The following is a 20619-nucleotide window of genomic DNA, read 5'->3' as shown; positions in this document are numbered from 1 at the left end:
CAGCTGACTTGGTACTTAACACGTCTCTGACTTGACTTGGATTTTGCTCAACTGACCTGAGACTTGACTTGATATTTAATATTTGAAATGGACTCAGACTTTGTCAGTTGGAACTTGGGTTAGAGTTGTCTCATGTGATTATGACACTTGATTTATGTAATCTACTTATGAATATCAAACCAGACTTGGACTTGTGTCAATTGACATTGAACAAGACTTGAGTGACTTGACTTGAGCTCGTCTCAAATGACTTGTCGAGACATAGTCTAGACTTCAAATTCTCTTGATTGGCATTAAACTTAACAAGGCTCAAACCTGACTTGTAATTGGCGTGGTCGTCTTGATTGAATTGAGATTTAACGAGGACTTTGACTTGAATTTTGTCAAACCTGACTTGGACCTCTCTCGATTGACTTGAATCCAAACAAAACTCGTCTCTAACCGGACTTGAACTTATCTTGACTGATGTGAGACCTTTTCTTGGACTTGTCTTGTTTGATTTGACACTTGACTAGTCTCAGACATTGACTTGAGACTTGACCAGACTGACTTTACAAGTTGGAATAGTGTTAATTGACTCGAAAAAAAAATGACGAGGTTTGATTCCCACCGACAGAGTCCCCTCAAAGTGTCTCTGGTTACGATTCTCAAAGTACCAAATGTAAAATGTGACTATTCTGGGCATTTCTGAGAAACATTTGGAGGTACAATTTTGGGAGAGGAATGCGGATCCTGGCACCGCAAGGGAAAAAAAAAAGGACCATTTCTGAGTATTATTGTTTATGATAAAGCAGGAGTACGGGAACCATTTCCAAAATAAACACTCTTGTTTCCTGGTTCTCGCTCCTTAAGAGGGATTTCTATCTGAGCCCACTGATTGTTCGACTCCGCTGACAATGTCCCTAAATTATCCCCTGAGAAAGTTTATGTAGAGCCTGTGTGTGTTTCTGTATATATGCGATAGCATGTATGTATGTATGTGTGTGTGTGTGTGTGTGTGTGTGTGTGTGGGAACTGTCCAAACTCGACTAGACAAAATACCATTATCCAACCTCTTTTCTCCAAGTTTAGTTTTCAGAGATTGATGACCGTGAAAATCAAAACAATGTGACGCCAAAGTTAGAAGGAGAATGTATGATGTATACAACAACAAAAAAAGCTGACAAATGTGCAAAGAATGCCATATAGCTACTGTGCTTTTTTTGTAGCCATGCAGGGGAGAAGGGGAAAGTTCTTCCAAAACCACGTAACCAATCGCTATTTTTCCAAAATGCTCAGAGCCTTGCTTGAGGGGGGGACTATTCTGTCCATTGTAGTGGTCCACTAACACTTGTTTTATCAGAGTCATGTGTAGAGTTTTTTTTTTTAATTATTTATTTATTTTTAGTACCTCTGCAAGAAGAAAAGGCTGCCGTCATGCATGCTTTAATCCCAGTAGGCATGAATGACTACAACAGCATGTTACAAATACAGTGTGTAGTCATTGCAATGCTGTTGAATCAAATGCAGGTTAGTCAATCCATCCAAAACCCAAAGATATAAAGGTTTTGAGTCATTCAAATATAAAAACATATAAGCAACAAATAAGATATACTGTGATACATATGTATACGTACACAAAGTAGTAATGAAAACTCATGTACAGTGACACAGCAAATGTTCACCTTTCAGCCAAACTTTATTTAGTTTGAATGTAGATGCTTTTGACCTACAAATGTGTATACTTTGTTTTAGACATTTGAAAGTCTTTGTAAGGTTTGGGGGATGAGCTGCTTAATAGCAAGAATGTTGTCTTGGAAGAAGTGGCCAAGATGCACCGGAGACTGTTCCTCCATTGGACTGCTTGGGTTCAACCTCAAGTGCCGTCAAGCATCCACCCCAAAAAGCATGCAGTTCTATATCTGGTAAGTACAGTTTTAGTTATCTTGAGGCCCTAAGTAAGAAAATGTGCTGCCAAAACTGTGCTGCCAAAGCTCTTTCTTGGGGAATAAAGTGTTACAAAAAGGTTTCCAAGGCCTTTGTCCGGGCTTCATTCAGTGACAGCTAGGTTATAGAGTCTCCATAAATTCTGTTGCCCTTTCATTTATAGGACACAGGAAAGTACACCAAAGTACTACTGTCCCTTTGAGGTACCAAGGTCAGCATCAACTGTACAAGTTGTTAATAACATAATACAAAGAACTCCCCCTTTTCCGGTTTCTGACACTATAACCCAGTTGGCTACCTGTCTCAGCCAGGAACACAAATAGAAATCACATGAATATTTTTTCAAAGAATTTGCTGGCAAACGAGAGATAACAGTGTGTCCTTGGCGTGGAAACCGAGAGAATGAGTGAATTGAACGCTGTTGTGGTGTCGCTGCGACCACAACCGACCAGGAAATCCAATCAGGTCTGCAAGCCAAGGCAAGCTTCAATTTATAAATACATTCTCAGAGTTGTATCTGTTCATCTTAAATGGCTGGTGAGACTCGACAGCAGTCAAAGGCCGAGAAATTATAAATTCTCCGTCTTGCAGCTCTGAATGAGCCTCTATGAAAGGATCTGCTGGAATGTCCCACTTAATGGTCAGAAACTGCAACAGCTGACTGATACCGCAAAGGTCAACGCGCATAATCTGAGTCACACACACAGTCTCAATACAGTACGGTACAGAATGAATGCCAGACAGGCAGCCAGACAAATAGATTTGTACTCTACACAGTCTCACAGATAAGGACAGAAACTGTTGCAATACATGACTTTGAGAGGAGAGGAATGACGCAGAACAATTGTAAAAAAAAAAATAAGAAGAGGAAACGTGTGTTTATCAGGGTGTATGTGAAAAACAAATGCATCATGTGCTAAACAACCCCTCCCTGGGAAGATAATAAGTGTGGCTGCTGTTAGCCAAGTGACAAAGATGCAAACTTTTCCCGCATTTGTAAGCAAATAAAGGTCCACTAATTGAATTTTCGAAAAAACTCAGAGAGAAGATAATATATTAATCCTAAACTGATGTGGAACCTCGGCAGAGACCTACCAGACTCCGCAGGCTGAAGCATCCGTTGTCAAACTGATCCCAGTTCAGGTCCCAGCATCCCTGATTCCCAGAGTTCAAGTTCAAAGAGTTGAGCGTCTACTGTGGAACGTGCTTAGTACAAAAACACAGACTTCTCTAAAGTTATCCGAGAAGAAGAAGAATCGCCACTCTTTTTTTCGTCCTCATGCCGGTTGAGGTCTGGTGAGAGAACCAGGTTGTGTCCGTGACATCTGAGACTCCGAATAACGTGTCCAAGAGCTGATGTCCATCTGAAGAAGTAAAGTAGCTAACAAGCTCTGACCAAGAGGGAGAAACCAACCGACGATGCTCACATCCCCTCTCCCTCCTTTTCCTCTCTTCCTCCTCCCTTGCTTCTCTCGCTGGAAGACAAAACATGGCTATTTCTCCCTCCTGCACTCTGCATTTCTGTCTCTCCCACCCCTCTCCCTCTCCCTCTCTCTCTCTTTCTCCCCATCTCATTCTCTCCCTGCCTCTCTCGCCCCCCTCCCAGGCAGGATGTGTGAGTCAGGGAGAGAGGAAGTATTGTGGAGAGCAGATAAAGTGGTGGACGGCTGCTAAAATAATACCCAGAGTTCCACACTGTTATTGTTTGACGGGGAGGAAAAAATGCAGAGGTACTTCCTACTCGTGTGTGTATGTGCGCGTGTTAGCGTGCACGCGTGTTTGCAGAGCATGAAAAAGAGATCGTAAGACCAAAGAAAGCTGAGACTGTTGGACAGACAAGGGGGCTTTTTCAGTTTGGCCGGGAGACGAGAAAAACAAAATGTGGTGAAAGAAGGGGAATGTAAGAAATGATGGGAGGTCTGCAGGACAATACTCGAGTCTGAGGAATAATTATACGAGTGGAGGTGATGGATGAACCTGTATTTCTTTAAGCATGCACATCTGTTACAGGAATATTATCGCTTTGACCATTAGATCTCCATGCTACTGATAATTAACATTGTTACTTAAGATTGTAGTTACTCACAGGAAAGTAATTAAACTACAACTTCCTGTACAGCTCCAGGAGTCCCAGTTTTTGTACATATAATATATATGAACTGCAGTTAAATAGCAGTAGTGCCCACAGTGACTGTTTCTTTGCCTGATATTATTGTACATTATATTTATTGTACATGGTTCTTGAGAAATAAAGAATTCAATCTTCACAGCCAGTAGTTGACAAATACATTTAATTGAAAGAAATAAGGCCAAGATACCAAGCGTATAATTTCAACATCGCTGTTCAAGTCCAGCCTGGGTTTGTTAAATGTTGCCCCCCCCCCCCCCCTTTCCTGTTATGTTCTGTCAGCTCTCTAATGTATGCTACCTGATAAAAACAAGAAACTCTCCGAAAAACAAATTAAAAAAATAAGAAGGATGGACTATAACTCTGTTAGACGCCAATTAATCATTTAGTCTATCAAATTCAAGAAGAAATCCCATCACAACCTCCCAGAGCTTAATGTAGTTGTTTTTTCATCCAGCAAACAGTCCAAAAGCAAATATGATGAATTTACGATATAAAACAGAGAAAAGCAGTAAATAATCACTTTGAAAAGCTGCAACTTGCCTGATAAATGACTAAAACTATTAGTTTTCTTTCAATTGATTTATTGTTTATTTGACTTGTCGTTTTAAGTAATGTCCTGCAAACCTCTGAAAGAGTTTAGTCATAACTTATATGCATAAAATAAATCTGATTTCTTACCAAATATAAATAGCTGTAATCTTGCCAGTCATGCAAACATACTTTTCCACTTATAATAATAAACACTAGTGAGTAATGTCTGACAACTGCTTTATTAGCTTCAGTATTGAAGACTGAACTGTAGCTGCTTCACGTCCACCCAATCTTTTCATCGTCTTTGGCTGTACATTATGGGAAATACATATTTAAGCAATCAAGCGTTTAGTTTTGTAGTACGGCCGAATCACGGGTTAAACGTTCGTTAGTTACAGTTATAAAATCTGCATTAGTGTCACTATCCCCTCATTAGTCTGACCAGACTTGAACCTCGCAGGACAAACATCAAGAGGTGTGAGTGTCCGACATTAACGCTGTTGAAGTTTAACCAACCCCACAACAGCAGACACTTAATAACATGAGGCCCTCAGCGGGCTTCAAAGGATTTCCTGGAGACTTAGGTCTCCTGCAGACTGTGTGTGAAGATGTGTGTGAGAGACTTCTATACATGCATGTGAGCAGATTCCTTACATTCCCTATCTTCCCTCTAAAAGGGTGAAGGGTTAACTATGCTAGAAAGCCTAAACAACCTCACCTCCTTCCCTCTGTCCCTTTGCGATCGCCTCCAATCAGCCCCTACTTGTTTGCTTTATGGGTGTGTGTGTGTGTGTGTGTGTGTGTGTGTGTGTGTTTGTTTGCCTGCATTAAAGGCCTTCATCAAGCCTGATTATGGATTTCTAAACGACTCTGACAAACAAACAAACAAACACAGACACTTGTAGACAAGCATTTAATGCTTAGGCGCACACATATGTACCTGTAGACACTCGCTCTCTCTCTCTCTCTGTTTTTTTTTGACATACCAGGTAATCAGTACAGTGAGACTAGGCTCATACCAGAGGTTGATAGCAGGAAGGGTGAAGTCCACTTTAGCATCTGCAGCACAATGCGCTGTTTGTTACTGCTCGATCCCCTAACATTACGTGTGCGTATAACTGCAGTGAGACCTGAGGTTGTTAATATTGGGATTTTTAATCTGCTTTTTAATCATTTGTGCAGCTGTAATTCCTCTTGTCCAACAGTTTATTCTGCCTCCTTCCATCTTTTAACACTGCATCCCTGGCTGTCGATGGATTAAACATGAAACTTTCAGAGCAATTAGTTAGAAAAATTAAGATCAAAACTGTGACACATATCATTATATATATATATATATATATATATATATATATATATATATATATATATATATATATATATATATATATATAAAAAAATAAATAACTGTTGTGATGATAAATTAAGTGATTTCTGTTTATAGAAATACTAATATTTCTTGTTTCCAGCCTCAAAAAGCTGCAGATTTGCAACTTTTGCTCGTTATATATCATGGTCATGTGAATATATCTGAATTTGTTCTGACAAATGTGTAGTACAAGTATGTGGGGTCTGGTAACCTGTGATGAGAATTTGTAACTATTTATAGACAATTTATAGACTAAATGATCAATAAGTGGGCGAGTGAGGTTACAGGGTTAAATGGAGTATCCTCTCCTTCTCTCAACACCACTGATTTAGTATGATGACACTTAATGTCCTGGTTCCTCCTCCATAACACAAACACATCTTTTACATGTGTGTGTGTCCAAGTTTGCCTCTAGGTAGGTGTATGTATGTGTGTGTGTATCTGAGATGACTACTGTGTATGTGTGCATGTGCGTGCGTGCTGGGGGGGCAGTGTCATGTATCATGGAGTCGCAGTTTAATGGGCCAGTTAATAAAAACCAGGCCAGAGGAGACAGATAAACTGTAGCAGACCACACGCATAGAGGACACACAAGCTCACTCACTCACAGACAGACAGACAGACAGACAGACAGACAGACAGACAGACAGACAGACAGACAGACAGACAGAAGGAATACTTAAAATATATACACTATTTTTGGTGACGTTTTCAAATTGTTCAAACAATTCCACACTGAAAGACCGTCAGAAAGAAAAGGAAATATTATTTGAGAAGCTGGAACCAGCAAAGCTTGACCCCTTTTCCTTAATAAGTAGCAACTAATCAATTAACAAAATTGTTGCAGCTACATTTTCTTACTAATCAATAATACACACACAAATACAATTCATGCGGTAACGTTGGAGAGTCCATCATTTAAACAGAAAAAAAGGAAAATCTTGGGAGGGATATCTGAGGAATGAAACTGGTTTTATGATTCATTTCGGTTTCAACAGTTTGGGTCACGAATTACAAAATATTACCATTTGTCTCAAGGCTGGCAGTGAAGGACCAAGTAAAACGTGTCTATGGACTCTACAAAGCATCTAAGCAGCTTTTAACGTTTTTTTATTTTTTTACGGCTCACATTTATACTGTTTTGGTTCACTCTCACGGCTCTCAAATCTGTGTAAAAGCTGTTTTCAGCAATAAAGTTCTGATAAACCCACTGTACACTACCTGCCCAGCACTAAACAACCAAAAGACACAGTTAGAGATTAGCTGGTGAACACAGTGGATCTAAAGAGACAGATATTTCCTTCAGGAGTTGGTGGAGACCAAAACAGAGCTAAAAGGAGAGTGAATATTATTGATAATAATATATTACAATCATTGAGCTAATGTTGCTCTGTGTTTTCAGCTTGTTCTGCTGCCCATAAATGGCCAAAAAAGATCAACTAATACTACTTTAAACAACTGCATGGTCCACTTTTCTACGACTCTTTTGCACATGTTTCAGTCATACAGTGAGACCAGTTAGCTTGACTGCTAGGTATGTTGCATACAGTTTGAGTCACGTCAACCTCCCTTGTCCCAGGGAGATTATTAAATCCAAAATTCCTTGAAGAGCTGAATTAGTTTTCTCCTCCTTTGTACCATCACGGTTAGTAGTCAATACTGAGAATGGACGTAGATTTCCATCGACATAGCATATTTAGCGAGAGACCATTAACATACAATAATACATTTTTGGAATGAGTGAATCCTTTCAGAAACATGGGAGACTAAGAATCTCAAGTCCTGCCTGAATCATCTTTTTACCAGCACCCCCTAAATGAACTGCTAACATAATAAACTCACTTCTCCATCCCTTAGGCTACCACCGCCCCCTATTTATGTTCACCCCGACCAAAACACAGAAACACACATTCTTATTACCTCAATGTCGATAATTCATCGCTAACAGCGTCACAACCAAAATCATTTACAGCCAGGGCCCTAATAACACCCAGAATTGTTTGTGTTTGTGTGTGTGTGTGTGTGTGTGTGTGTGTGTGTGTGTGCGCTGCGTGCGTGAGTGAGGAAGAGGTCTTAAGGAATGCTAGGAATGTCCATTGTTCACTTTGGGAAGGAGTGATGGGGGGCAGATTATTGTGTTTCATGGATCTTGGCACCGCAGACCTCAGTCTTGCCCCGGTCTCCAGGGACCCTGTGGTACAAAAATCTGTATCAGGGTGTGTGTGTGTGTGTGTGTGTGTGTGTGTGTGTGTGTGTGTGTGTGTGTGTGTGTGTGTGTGTGTGTGTGTGTGTGTGTGTGTGTGTGTGTGTGTGTGTGTGTGTGTGTCTGCATCCATGCGTGCGTGTGTATGCACAATTTGCCCATCAATCTGTCTGCGGTAAAATTCCCAACAATCATATGAATGTGTGTGTGCATGTTTGTTGTGCGTGTCCGTGCCCACAGACCTCCTTCTGACAGTCTGAAACAAGCAACAACATAAAACTTTTTTTTTTTTTTTTTTTTAAACTAAAAGAGCGAGTCAGCATGTACACAGAGAAGATTTAGAGGGTCGGAGGATGAACTTTTCCAGGAAAAAGATGAAAACAAGTGTTTCAAATGAACAAGAACAAACAAACTGTGAAATTGAGCAGCAGTGCGCCGGTCGACAATGAAGACTGAAACAGAGACAGATACTAGAAGAGGCGGAGGAGAAGGAGAGTCAAGTAGAATCTCTTAGAAGTGAAAGCCACGATCTTAGTTTTGGCTAGATATTAAAGTGGTCATATTATGCTCATCTTCACGTTCATACATATTTAGAGGTTGTACCAGAATAGGTTTACATGGTTTAATTTTCAAAAAACACTATATTTTTGTTGTACTGCACATTACTGCAGCTCCTCTTTTCCCCCTGTGTGTTGAGCTCTCTGTTTTCGCTACAGAGTGAGACATCTCACTTCTGTTCCATCTTTGTCACACATGCGCAGTACCTAGGTAAGGACTACTAGCCAGTCAGAAGCAGAGTATGAGGGCGTGCCACGCTAGCAGCTAGGCGAGCATTATAACTTGTGTTACAAAGTGACGCACGTTCGTCACGGAAGTAAAAGCTGGACTACAATAGAGCTGTTTGGAGCAGTTTGTGAACAGTGTTTTCTGTTGGAGATGGTAAGTCCCTTTGGGGTGGACTTTGGGCTTTTTCACTTTGTAAACCTATAATGTGCACAAAAAGATATATAACACAATAAAAGAAAGGGAAAAAGCCAAAGCATAATATGAGCACTTTAAAATCTGAAAAACCAGACATGATGGGAATGGATTGAGGTTGAACAGATATGTAACTTGGGCTCGATATTGTTTGATAAATGTTAATACTAGTGGCGATATAATACACAACACAACAGACATTCAGAGTCCGTTTTCAATACTTTGTAGTTTTGTATACTCAGTGTTACAGACACATTTTAGTCAGTACCAAAACAGTTCCCGCAACTTTTTTCTCTTTCAACTACTTTCCTCGTTTCCATTCTTTCATCTCCTCTTCATCCTCCCCGTCCAGCCCTCGGCAAAATAAATGTTTAGTCAATGTGTAGCAGAGATGAAAAAGTGAGCTTGGATGAAAGAGCTTAGTCATAAAGTCCTGTTTACCCTGTCAAAACATCAAATATGATCTCAGCCTCTCTTGTAATTATCGTTTTAATTTCCTTACGATCACTCCTCCTGCCACTGTGAGCGTTTCGTGCTGCCACGTAACTCCAGTCTGTGGGATATTTCTGGATTTGTTTCCCTTTAATCTGACTCGTTTTCTTTTACCAAATTGTGTTTGGATGTGCTTCTGAGTTCGTGAGAGATCACCTTCCAAAGTGAGATTGCCGCCGTTGATATAGAAAAGACTGATATCGCAATTACGAAACAAACAGCTGCACTCTTTAATGGGTAAAAGGTGAGCTACGGTTTAGGCTGACAAATTCATTCATTCAAACCTTTATTTAACCAGGATAAAAAAAAAAAACTCCTTGAGATTACAAATCTCTTTTACAAGAGTGTCCTGGCAAGTGGCAGCAGCGTGGTTTCAAATAAATACAAAGACAATAACAAGTAAAAACATAGACACACTTTCACTCATCATATTCAAACAACAATGTCATCATAAAGAGAAATCTGGGTCCTAAATCAATTTAAAAACAATGACAGACAGACTGCCTTTCTGCAAGATCCTTTAAAAAGCCTTTAAAAGAATAAAAAGAGACCAACTCCTTCAACTGTAGTTCATTCTGAAGCTGATTCCATGCAGATGGTGCTGCAAAATTAAAAGCCTTTTTACCAAAGTCAGTGCGGGCTTTAGGGACTGACAATAAAAACAGATCCTGTGAACGCAAGTGATATGTCCCTGTCGACCTCGGGAGGATGTAAGCGTAAATGATAACATACACATACATTTAGAGGAATAAAACTGAGACGCCTGCATCCTTATGAAGCGACCTGGGCCAGGTCGCTTCATAAAGCCAGGTCACCTGGCTGAACACGCCAAATCTGAGACCTGAACCAAACCCAAGGGACTAATTTTAGGTCATTTCTCTTCCCACTGGGCTTTGCACATCTTTTTTGCAACACTTGACACGCATGGACGCAGAAGACTGGCACAACCAGACAGAGAAAAAGTGACCAAGCTTACAGCCATTTTAAAAGGTCTGAACCTGACTCGAATTTCAGCATTTTCTCTGATTATTTTTTTGTTTGTTTCTAAAGATGTCAAGGAAATCAAGCACATCTGCATCTAAAGCGCCATTTCCTATTCCATCAGCAGCTGTAAATATTCTGTTTGATCTTTGCAAGTGGCTTCTTTTCACACAAAGTTCACAAAACCCATTATGTCCAAGCTGGACAGGAAGTAGAGGGGGGGGGAACTTTGCAGAGAACAGGAAATGATGCTAAAGCTGAAGAATGTCCTCCTGCCTCTTCCATGGCTGCCCACTGAGAGAAACTCTCACACACACACACACACACACACACACACACACACACACACACACACACACACACACACACACACACACACACACACACACACACACACACACACACACACACACCAGTTGGATCTAACAAAAGGTCGGTAAAAACAGGAAGTACTATAGAAGGAACATGTCCAGGTCAAGCTAACAAAACATCCCCAAACATTCTCTCCCTTCCAGAAATATATTCATCATCAGCCACCTAAAAACACCCCGAAAAGATACAAAGAAATACCTGAGGTCGCTGTTTTACTGAACAACAAGAGGGTGGAGGGCTGAAAGGTAACATGCCTATTAAGGGTTCAGCAGAAATGTGTGCCATAGTTCCTCATTCAACATCTAAAAAGTAGAAATGATATATACAGTAAGGTGGCGTCATGCGCTTCCTGTACAAAATAACGAGTCATTAATGCCAAATTTACAGCTTCATTGCACATTTTAATATTCAGTACGCAGCAAAGTATGCCCTTTTTTTATGTTGTGAATATAAACATATGTTGTGGAGCTTGTCCAGCAGAATTATTTGCACTTAGACATAGATTTGAAATGTCATTTAACTGTGTTTAATACGGGAGTTTAGTACTCTGAATGTCACTGCTGTGACCATACTTCTTAAAGTCTCTTTTGTTTATGTTTTTTGCTGCAGTATTTTTTCGTGTGCATTCTTTAAGATAAAGGACGTCTTAATTATGAGAAAAATAAAACACTAGTTAACAGCAGCGTGGGTCCTTTTTGCCATCAGTTGGATTGTTAAATTGTAAGCATCACTCCTAAAATGGGACCAAACACACTGCTGTCTTATCCCTCCACTGAACTGCTGGGCAGGCCAGTAAATTCCTGTGGTTTGCCAAATTTAGCCTGCAGGCCTGCTCTTCTTTCAGCAGTGCAGGGCAATGCATTCTTTATTTAAAGAATGAACAATGATGAGAATGATGGAGGGAAAGCTCAAACAACTAATGATGACATTAACGGAACAAAAAGCAGAGGTAGTGCACGAAAACGTTTGGACGCGACTTGAAGAACGAGAGTTTTAACATCCTTCTAGCAGTAAAAAGAAAACACGAGAGTCAAATGTTTTTGGTTTCCGGTGTTACAGAACTCCTTATTAATGTTATGGGAACCTGTCAGATACAATACACCCTTCCAAAACAAGCCTCCATATCAAAGCAGAAAAGTTGCACAATAGCACCATTTTCCGAGCAAATCATCATCTCTCCTCGCCAACTTCACCATTCCTTCCTCTGCATTTACATCATATAATTAAATCCACTATGAATATTTTCCTACAAGCCAATTTATTCACAAATGCTCCAACAATAAATACTGTACAGGGGGAACCCCAGTGAGTACTTTCCTGACGTTTCCAAGACAAGCGTATTGGTTGTAAAAAGAAATCCATGTAGCTACTCTCCATCTCACTTCAGGTTAAGTGAATTTTAATTGACGTTAGAATAACAGAAAAGGCACACACACACATACACACACACTTGTCACACTTACTAAAATACATGTACACACGTGTGCATGCACATTAAGCAGTGCATAAAAAGACCCTACTTTTACTTACAGTATACAAACATTTAATATGCAATATAATTGGCTGAGGACAGAGCCAGATAAATGCAGTTTTTCTCTTTTGGTGGCATCTAACTGAAGCCCAGCCAAAGAAAACGTCTGTTTTCCATTAACTAATCACAACACTGACACTTAAAAAATACCTCGGTTTAAGCTTCACGTGGACAAGTAGTTTTAGATGCAAGAACTTTATGTAACTGGTTTGTAACGAGCACACAAACTCCCGTTAAAAGGCTACAGATTCTCCACTACGGGGGAGCTGTTTGGTCATTGTCAGACCCGGGCCTCGTTCAGCTCCGACAAAACGTAGCAACACGTTTTATTAAACTGAAACGGGTGCGTTGGACACACTGTTGTGAGCGCAAGCTTGCGCTCTGCCTTTTCATTCCCACGAGTTTACATACACGTCTCTGCTGATTGGGTATCACTTGTGAAACATCCAATAAGCGAGAGAAAACATAACTCAAAGCCGCTTGCACACCGTTTCACACCGTTCCCGAGGAAACGTGTCGTTCAACCAGGAAACCGCAGCAAAACGGCACACACCGTTTTGAGATTGAACGTGCCCCAGTTCTACATGTCTGCACACTGCGCCACCTATAGGAAGAGAAAGTAAGAACAGCAACAGCTTTGATGTGCAGATGTTAAAATGTTGATGTTGCCACCTACAGTCGAAAAAAGGACACTTACTTTTATCATTTTGAACACTTCGTCTGAACATTTGAATGCTGGTTATCAAAACCATTACACTTAACATGTTGCAGGTTTCAAGCTGCACTGCAACAATATTTTAACATTAACAATGGATCAAAGGACGAAGTGTAATGTGAAAGTGGTCACATTACACATTGTACCGAACACACCCCTCAGCTCTATGAAGCGTCTCAGCGTCTTTCATATCATTGTGGCCAGAAACATGACTCTACATGAATGCTAATTTTGCTCAGTGTCTATTTGCCTCTCAACCTCCAACTTCATAAGGCCATAATACCGTATGTCACTGCTGTTTTTACAGTGGCTAAAAAGTCAATGAATACTTTAATGTACAAAGTAAAATAAAAAATCCTCATCCACACACAAAGAGCAGCTATAAAAAAAAAAATTAAAAAAAAGAACTGCACACGATAGCTCATTGCCTGCAGGTGGCACAGGTGTCAAAACTGCAGCAGCTATGACTTTCTTTTCTTGTAGATGGTGCAAATCATCATGTGTAAATCTGCAGGGCTAAACTGCTCCTGTTGCTGTACTTGTTGTAGGCAGGACTGGAAGTGCATGGATAACAATGTCTGCACTTGTTTTTAATCTTTTATTTTGACAGGGTTTCATAAGGACATCTTTCATCTGTCTTTCATTCATGAAATAGAAATGGAAAACTGCAATCGGAGCAAACTTGTAAGTAGCTTGTTCGCCTGCTGACCCCTCAGGATGATGCCTGTGTTGGTTAATGTTATTACGGTTTCTTCTTTGTATAACATGCTACTCACATGCTGACATTTAAGCCAATACGTTTATTTCCCCTTACATCTCTCACACACACACACACACACACACACACACACACACACACACACACAGTTTTTACACTCCTAATAATAATGAGCTACTGAGTCAGAAAAATAAACAAGAGGTCCATCCATTCACATGCCATTACCGTACCAACAGTCCCCTTGTGTTATTAAAAGAGGTGGTAACTAGTTTTGGCTTTTGACTAAGGGCCATTTTCCACTGTTAAAACTATACAAGAAGAGCCAAGTGTGCAAATGTGAGCATTTCATCATCCCTGAGCGACGTGTGTGTGTGTGTGTGTGTGTGTGTGTGTGTGTGTGTGTTGTCTGGCAGCAGACTCCTACAGTACCTTCCAGACGATTCCCTGTTCCTACAGTAATGACTGAAACCGAGCTGGCATGATTGGCAGAGGTCAAAGTGCAACAGGCTCCCGCCCAATACTGAAGCCGTGATTGGCTATTAGTGTCAGTAACTTGTCAATCAAAGGGAGTTTAACTCATGTGCGGGGTGGCCATGGTTAGAGTGCTCCTGCCAAAATACAAATAACAGCTCTAATACAGGCATACAGAGAGTAATACACACACAAACCACATAAAAACATGCAGATTTCTTTCACATAAACTAGCAGATATTAAAGGTAATTATAAAGTTGAATGTCATCTTTACTAGGCCTTATTCTCAAAGGTGTTTTAAGACCAAATTTGATGTTTTTAATGTTTTAAGTCTTTGAAATCCCATCAGGAAAAATTTAAAAAGTGCTGTTACCAGGCTAAAAGTGTTTAATGTTAACTTATCGATACATTAGCAACTATTTCAATTATGGATAAATCGTTTCATTTAATCTTTTAAAGTCAATTATAGCTGCTTCTCTTGTTAGTTTTCTTTGTCGTCTATGACAGAAAATTGGATATTTCTGGAGTGTTTTTGAGTTCGGAGAAAAAGTGATGGGCGTTTTTCACAATTTTCTGACATTTTATAGACCGAACAATGAAATTGTTGGCTCAGCCCCCTGCCAAATAATAACAGAATATAAACACAGAATAAACAGAAAGGAACAACTGTTACTTTCACATGTGGAGCACGTATGGATAATAATGCACACATGTCTTTAGAGAGAGAGAGAGACACACACACACACACACACACACACACACACACACGCAGGGAAAGCCCCTCAGAGTCAGCCATGCAGCACATACCAGACACTGACACACACACACACACACACACAGGAGATATAACTGGGTGGCATGCTCATAACCAGTTACATTCCTAAATCCATCCGTGTGCGTCCATCTATGTCTGAGTCTGTGTGAATGAATTTATACTCTGTGTGTGTGTGTGTGTGTGTGTGTGTGTGTGTGTGTGTGTGTGTGTGTGTGTGTGTGTGTGTGAGTGAGCTGGCCTGTATGTGTATGTCTAACAGCATTAGACAGGGGGTCCGCCTGCTGCAGAAACAGGAGCAGAAAACCCAGCAACGCTCTGACTCCTGGATCTGATTTCAAAGATCTGAGAACAAGACGTGTTGCTGACAAACAGCTGTCTCTAGCTGTCCAGAGAAGACAATCTTCCACACTGGTTTTAAGTCTGAGTCTAGTTGAGAATTACTGAAAGTATCAGAGGAGTAGAGAAGCTGAGAAACATAAAACACTCCCCCCCGCTTTCTCTGCAAAGTAATACAGTATTTAAAACTTCCTGTAAACCTTTTAAATGTGCAGCATTTCCACCTACATCCACTAAAGTGGCAACAACACAAGTCCTGAACTAATGAATTAATTAATTACAAATATTGAGAGACATATATATTTATACATCAAGATGCAACTGTGAACACAACTCATAGTGAAGAAACCTCTATCTAAAAAAATATATATATTATTGTAGTGTATTTTTTAAACATCTTTGCTGCTAGAACCAAGGGTAATTTAATGGAACATGCAACATGATTGAGGTGATAGCGAGCAAAAGTGTGTATAAATATATATAATTAGCCGACAGGGGAGTCAAATTAGGTCCTTAAACGTAGGTCCTTAAAATAGAGAGAGAAAAATCTAAATAACATCTGGGTGATAAGAAAGTGCTAAACTGAAAATGTTTCCTAGAGATCAGCATATATTGTTTGAACTTGAGCTGATATGCTTTTACGTCTGACCTCAGATCTGCAAGGCAGTTTCACGCAACAAACCTTAAGACGCCGACTTGACTTTAGTTCACAGAGTGGAAATATTCCTGCCATTAGTTCTGCTTCCTGAGCCAAAAACACCATCGCCGTGCTGGGAGCAGCAGGGTGGGAAACAGAAACGAGCAACAATTTATAGTGCTTATTTCACCCAACAACCGTCAGGGTGCTGCAAACAAACATTAAAGCTGCTCGCGATCATATTTTCATATTAATAATTGGTCAAAAGACCACCATAGTGATGATTTAGCTGACTCTGAAAGCTTTTTAGCATCTTTCAGCTGTTGGTTTTTACGGCTCACAACTTTACTGGTGATTACAGCTGATTAAAGCTCTGATAAAACCACAGTGCAATACTTGCCAAGCACTGAGAATAGCTGGTGAACATAGTGGAGCATGTAGCTGCTGAAAAGCCAGACGTTTTCCCAGAGTGCAAGGATTTTCTAACTTTTTCACACAAAGTAAGATCCCAGTGCAATTAGCTACAAACGCTAATTCAGCAAGCTAGTTTGTGGGTGTTTATGTAATACATTTCTTGTCAGATTTAGCGTTTCCTGATTCTCTACAACAGTGTGAGAAGAAGAGTGCAAAGTTGGCCACCTGGGTAGCTCACGTGGTAGAGCGCGCGCCCCCATACATAGGCTCAGTCCTCGACTCCGACCTGCGGCCCTTTGCTGCATGTCATTCCCTTCTCTCTCCCCTCTAATGTCTAAGCTGTCCTGTCATAATAAAGGCCTAAAAATGCCCAAAAAAATAAAGTTAAAGCAAAGTTAGCATGACGCATTGTCAGAATGGCTACAATGAAGAGAATAAAGATGAAAAACACTGTTGTGTTCTATAATTATCATAATAATTCTGCAAAGGAAAACGCTATTCCAAATGATTTCTAACACGAACACAATCCCAGACATCCACTCCTCTTCGCACATCAAAGTTTATCAGCTTCCTTTCTGTGACACCCTGAAGGTCAAAGGTTACTTCCTGTGAAACACTGCTCTGATAGTGTGTTTGTATGCCAGGCTAGCAACATTCCTAACAGACCAGGAAACGCACAGTCCCCTACTTCTCGTCTCCTCCCTCACCTTCCTTCCCAGATTCAACGCCAAGACATCTTGAGTGCCGGCGAGAAGAAGAACTAAACAACGGCCGACAAACGCACATCTATTTTTCGGAAGACAAATGCTCAAGTATTCACTTTGAAGTTGTGAAACTATTTAGGAGAAGGATCTGTGTGCGTGCGGATATCTCATGTGCGTGTCAACAATGTACGAGCCCTCTGTGCATCCATTTCACATTGTTGTGGAGTGTTTACCTCCTGACCGCGAGCTTCAGTATCCGGTACGATCCCTTAATGAGGATGAGGGCTTCCTGTCTGCTGCCGTAGAGGGCGGATCCATTTATGTTAATGAGCTCGTCGCCGGCTTTCAGCTTCTTGCACAGGGCGGCCTTCCCTCCATCCTCGATCTGGAGACAAAGAATCGGTTGAGATAAAAAAAGAGAAAAAGTTGGACGGCAAACAGAAGCACATTCAGTTTAAAAACAAGATTAAAAAAAAAGTCACTCAAGGATACTTCCACGCTGCCAAGCAGACTCCTTTTAAACCCATTTTTGGAAGACATTTTTGTCCGACTGTCTCTGTCCCCATGGCAACAGCGCCCTAATGAGCATCTCCAAAACAGCCTGAACCAAACATCCCACATAAACCCATCACATTCCACTATAATAGACTGTGTGTGTGTGTGTGTGTGTGTGTGTGTGTGTGTGTGTGTGTGTTTGCCACAGTGCTGACTGTGGGTCACACAGTGGTGAAGTCTGTGTTGTTAATGCATTGCTGGGATGTTTCAGTGTGTTTTTTAAGGCTGCCGAGGGGTGAAACATTGACTAGTGTGTGGTGTGAGGTTGGACATGAATCACATCGACAAGAAGAAGGAAAAGGATGGAAAGGAAGGAGAGAAAGAGAGGAACGCACACAGATGGACTAACCGATCTACCGACTGGACCAACGTCAGGAAAAGATGTGGGCCTAACGGAACAGAAATCAGTGGTGGATGGGATTATTTTTCAAAAAGGAAACGATATTTGCTAACGTCACATTGCAGTGGTTTAATTCCAAGATATTAAAAGCACTGTGACAACATCCTCTTGCAGTGTAGGAACTAGAACTGCGATGCATTTTCAAGCCACTATATCGACCCAGTTCGTCCGAGTACTAAAAAATTATCACTTCCTGTGTGACAACATACTGCGTTTGTCGGTACTAAATCGACCCCTCTCTCTCTCTCCCCATTTCCAGTATGTCTCTACACTTTCATCTGTTCAATAAAAGGTGTAAAATGGCAACAAAGAAAGGTTGGTGTATTTATGAAAGCAGAATGTTTTGGTCTCAGTACAGAAACGTGTGTATCATTTTCACACTCGTATGTCAAACAATAGCCAGCCCCGATACTCAAATATTCAAGTTAATACACTATCTTTTTTTGTTTTAGACATTTATGTTTGCAAACCAACATGTCAGTACTTGGTCCATGGGGGACCCACGCAGTATTTTGAAAAGAATGAATGAATCTAAATTTACAAAACATATGCTTAATGCTTTTTTGCAATGGGTATATAAACCAAAAATAAACGCAGCAACACATTTCCATGCTACAACAACCCACTGTCAACATCTCAGCCCCTTATGCAGGACTTTGTTTAACCCAGTGTACAGTGTATTGCCAAAAGTGGGTTACTCAAGAAGCCAAGACTGTAAACCTATGTTCATATCAATGTAGGCATACATTATATGCTCCTAAATAGCATATAATGCTATTTAGGAGGCATCTAATAAGAAGAGTCTAGAGACATATTTAGAGTGCTTGGGCTAAATTGTCTCATTTTGGAATGGAGTTTGGTGTGAGAATAAAGTACCTCAGTGTTTCCTTTAGGATTTATTTATTTTTTTAGCAGTGGGGGCAGGTCTGTCTGAACAACAACCCCCCACCCGCCGCAAAATGTTTGACGTCAGAACTGACACTTTGCTGTAACACAAACAAATATATTTATTCACCTCTAATAACACACAATGAGGCATATTTTCAGTTGTGATTGAACTGTATTTTTGGAGGAACTGTAGGGCACTTAACATCTACAACAGGTCTACACTTACAATGGACCCACCGCAGTGACGTTTTTGGTGGAGCTGTTCGTTTAATAGTCGACTCGGAAGAAAGCGAACGTTTTGACAATAAACTACATCAACACAACAGTATGTGGAGTTAAACTGGACGGGCCCAATAACCTCTGAATAGTTCTACTTGTTGTTAAATAGCAATGTGAGCGGCAGCCAACAGGGGGGTGCATTATGTCGGCAGGATCATTTAAAAGGCAACCGCGACTACATTTTTTGTACAGCCCTATTTCTGATACCGTGGTGGCAGAAATTTTGCCGTGGTGGGCCGCCACTACAAAATCAACATAGAGGAAACACTGTACCTGTACGGCTTTATTTTATGGATGACAGATTCCATTAGGAGTAGGCAGGATTACATTGAATGATTACTGTGGTTTTTAAAGAAGTGTTCTCTCTCATTTCACACTCAACAAATAGCAAGCCAGATCAGGATTTCAGGGGTCGCCGGGCAGGTCAGCATTTTTGTATCTAACCATCCCTTTCAGATATAGAACCATGGAGAATTCCACCATTACCCACCAAAAAAGTGCAGTTTAAAGATGCTTCATGGGCATATAAAAAGGAAATATTCCTGATTATACGGTAAGAGAATAGAGAGCAGGCTTGTCCCTCCATCTTTTATTCATTCATTCACTTGCTGCAAAATCAAGGGAATGCATGTCATGGAAACACAGGTCTGATTTTACGCTTTTAGGGTTTTACAGACGCTCAGTGGGAACTTTGCCTTGTGAGCCAACTCAAACATAAATCAAGATCTTTCATATGTTAGCTTTCTGCTGTTCTCTTGGGCCTAATGTGGTCACGAATACTGACTTCAAAAAGGTTAATATTTTATAAATTTAATCCTGTGGTAATACCACTCCAAACATGGAAAACCCAGAAGCAGGCAACCACATTTAATCTGGGCAGCTTTATCACAAAGTTTGGGTTTGAAGTCTTCAGTTGACATTTCTTAAACCAGTTTAGGTGGACTGGGATCCAGTTCAAGACCTGGCTGATGCTTTGAAGCTTTTAATCTAGATTGAATAATAGAATGGACTTTTGACTCCCAAGATAAATTAAAAGGAAAACAGAGAAACAGAAGAACGGGGGGGGTCATGCACATAAAAATTTAGCTTTTTCCACACACATACACTCACACAAAGAGAGACTCCGGCATGAGTTGACTGCATTTGAGAAAGTGTGAAATAGATGGTTGCTGGTTCCGCGTATCAGCGTTAGCTCCAAAAGTAATCTGTCAG

General features: G+C 40.5%; 1 protein-coding gene across 2 annotated transcripts in view; it reads right to left on the bottom strand.

The window, feature by feature from the left end:
- The window catches only part of shroom4 (shroom family member 4), a 69934-nt gene that overhangs the window by 26370 nt on the left and 22945 nt on the right, over nt 1–20619 (bottom strand). Inside the window, exon 2 of one of the 2 annotated variants that reach the window (XM_078275543.1) lies at nt 17519–17670. In XM_078275543.1, the coding sequence (XP_078131669.1) occupies nt 17519–17670 (152 nt within the window). Of the gene's footprint in view, nt 1–3021; nt 3467–17518; nt 17671–20619 lie in introns of those variants that run through there. The other variant, XM_078275544.1, reaches the window with a different exon arrangement.

The sequence above is a fragment of the Sander vitreus genome, chromosome 19 (assembly GCF_031162955.1).
Source record: "Sander vitreus isolate 19-12246 chromosome 19, sanVit1, whole genome shotgun sequence".
Taxonomy (NCBI): Eukaryota; Metazoa; Chordata; class Actinopteri; order Perciformes; family Percidae; genus Sander; species Sander vitreus.
The sequence above is the reverse complement of the archived record's forward strand: the minus strand, read 5'-3'. Positions and strand labels throughout refer to the sequence as shown.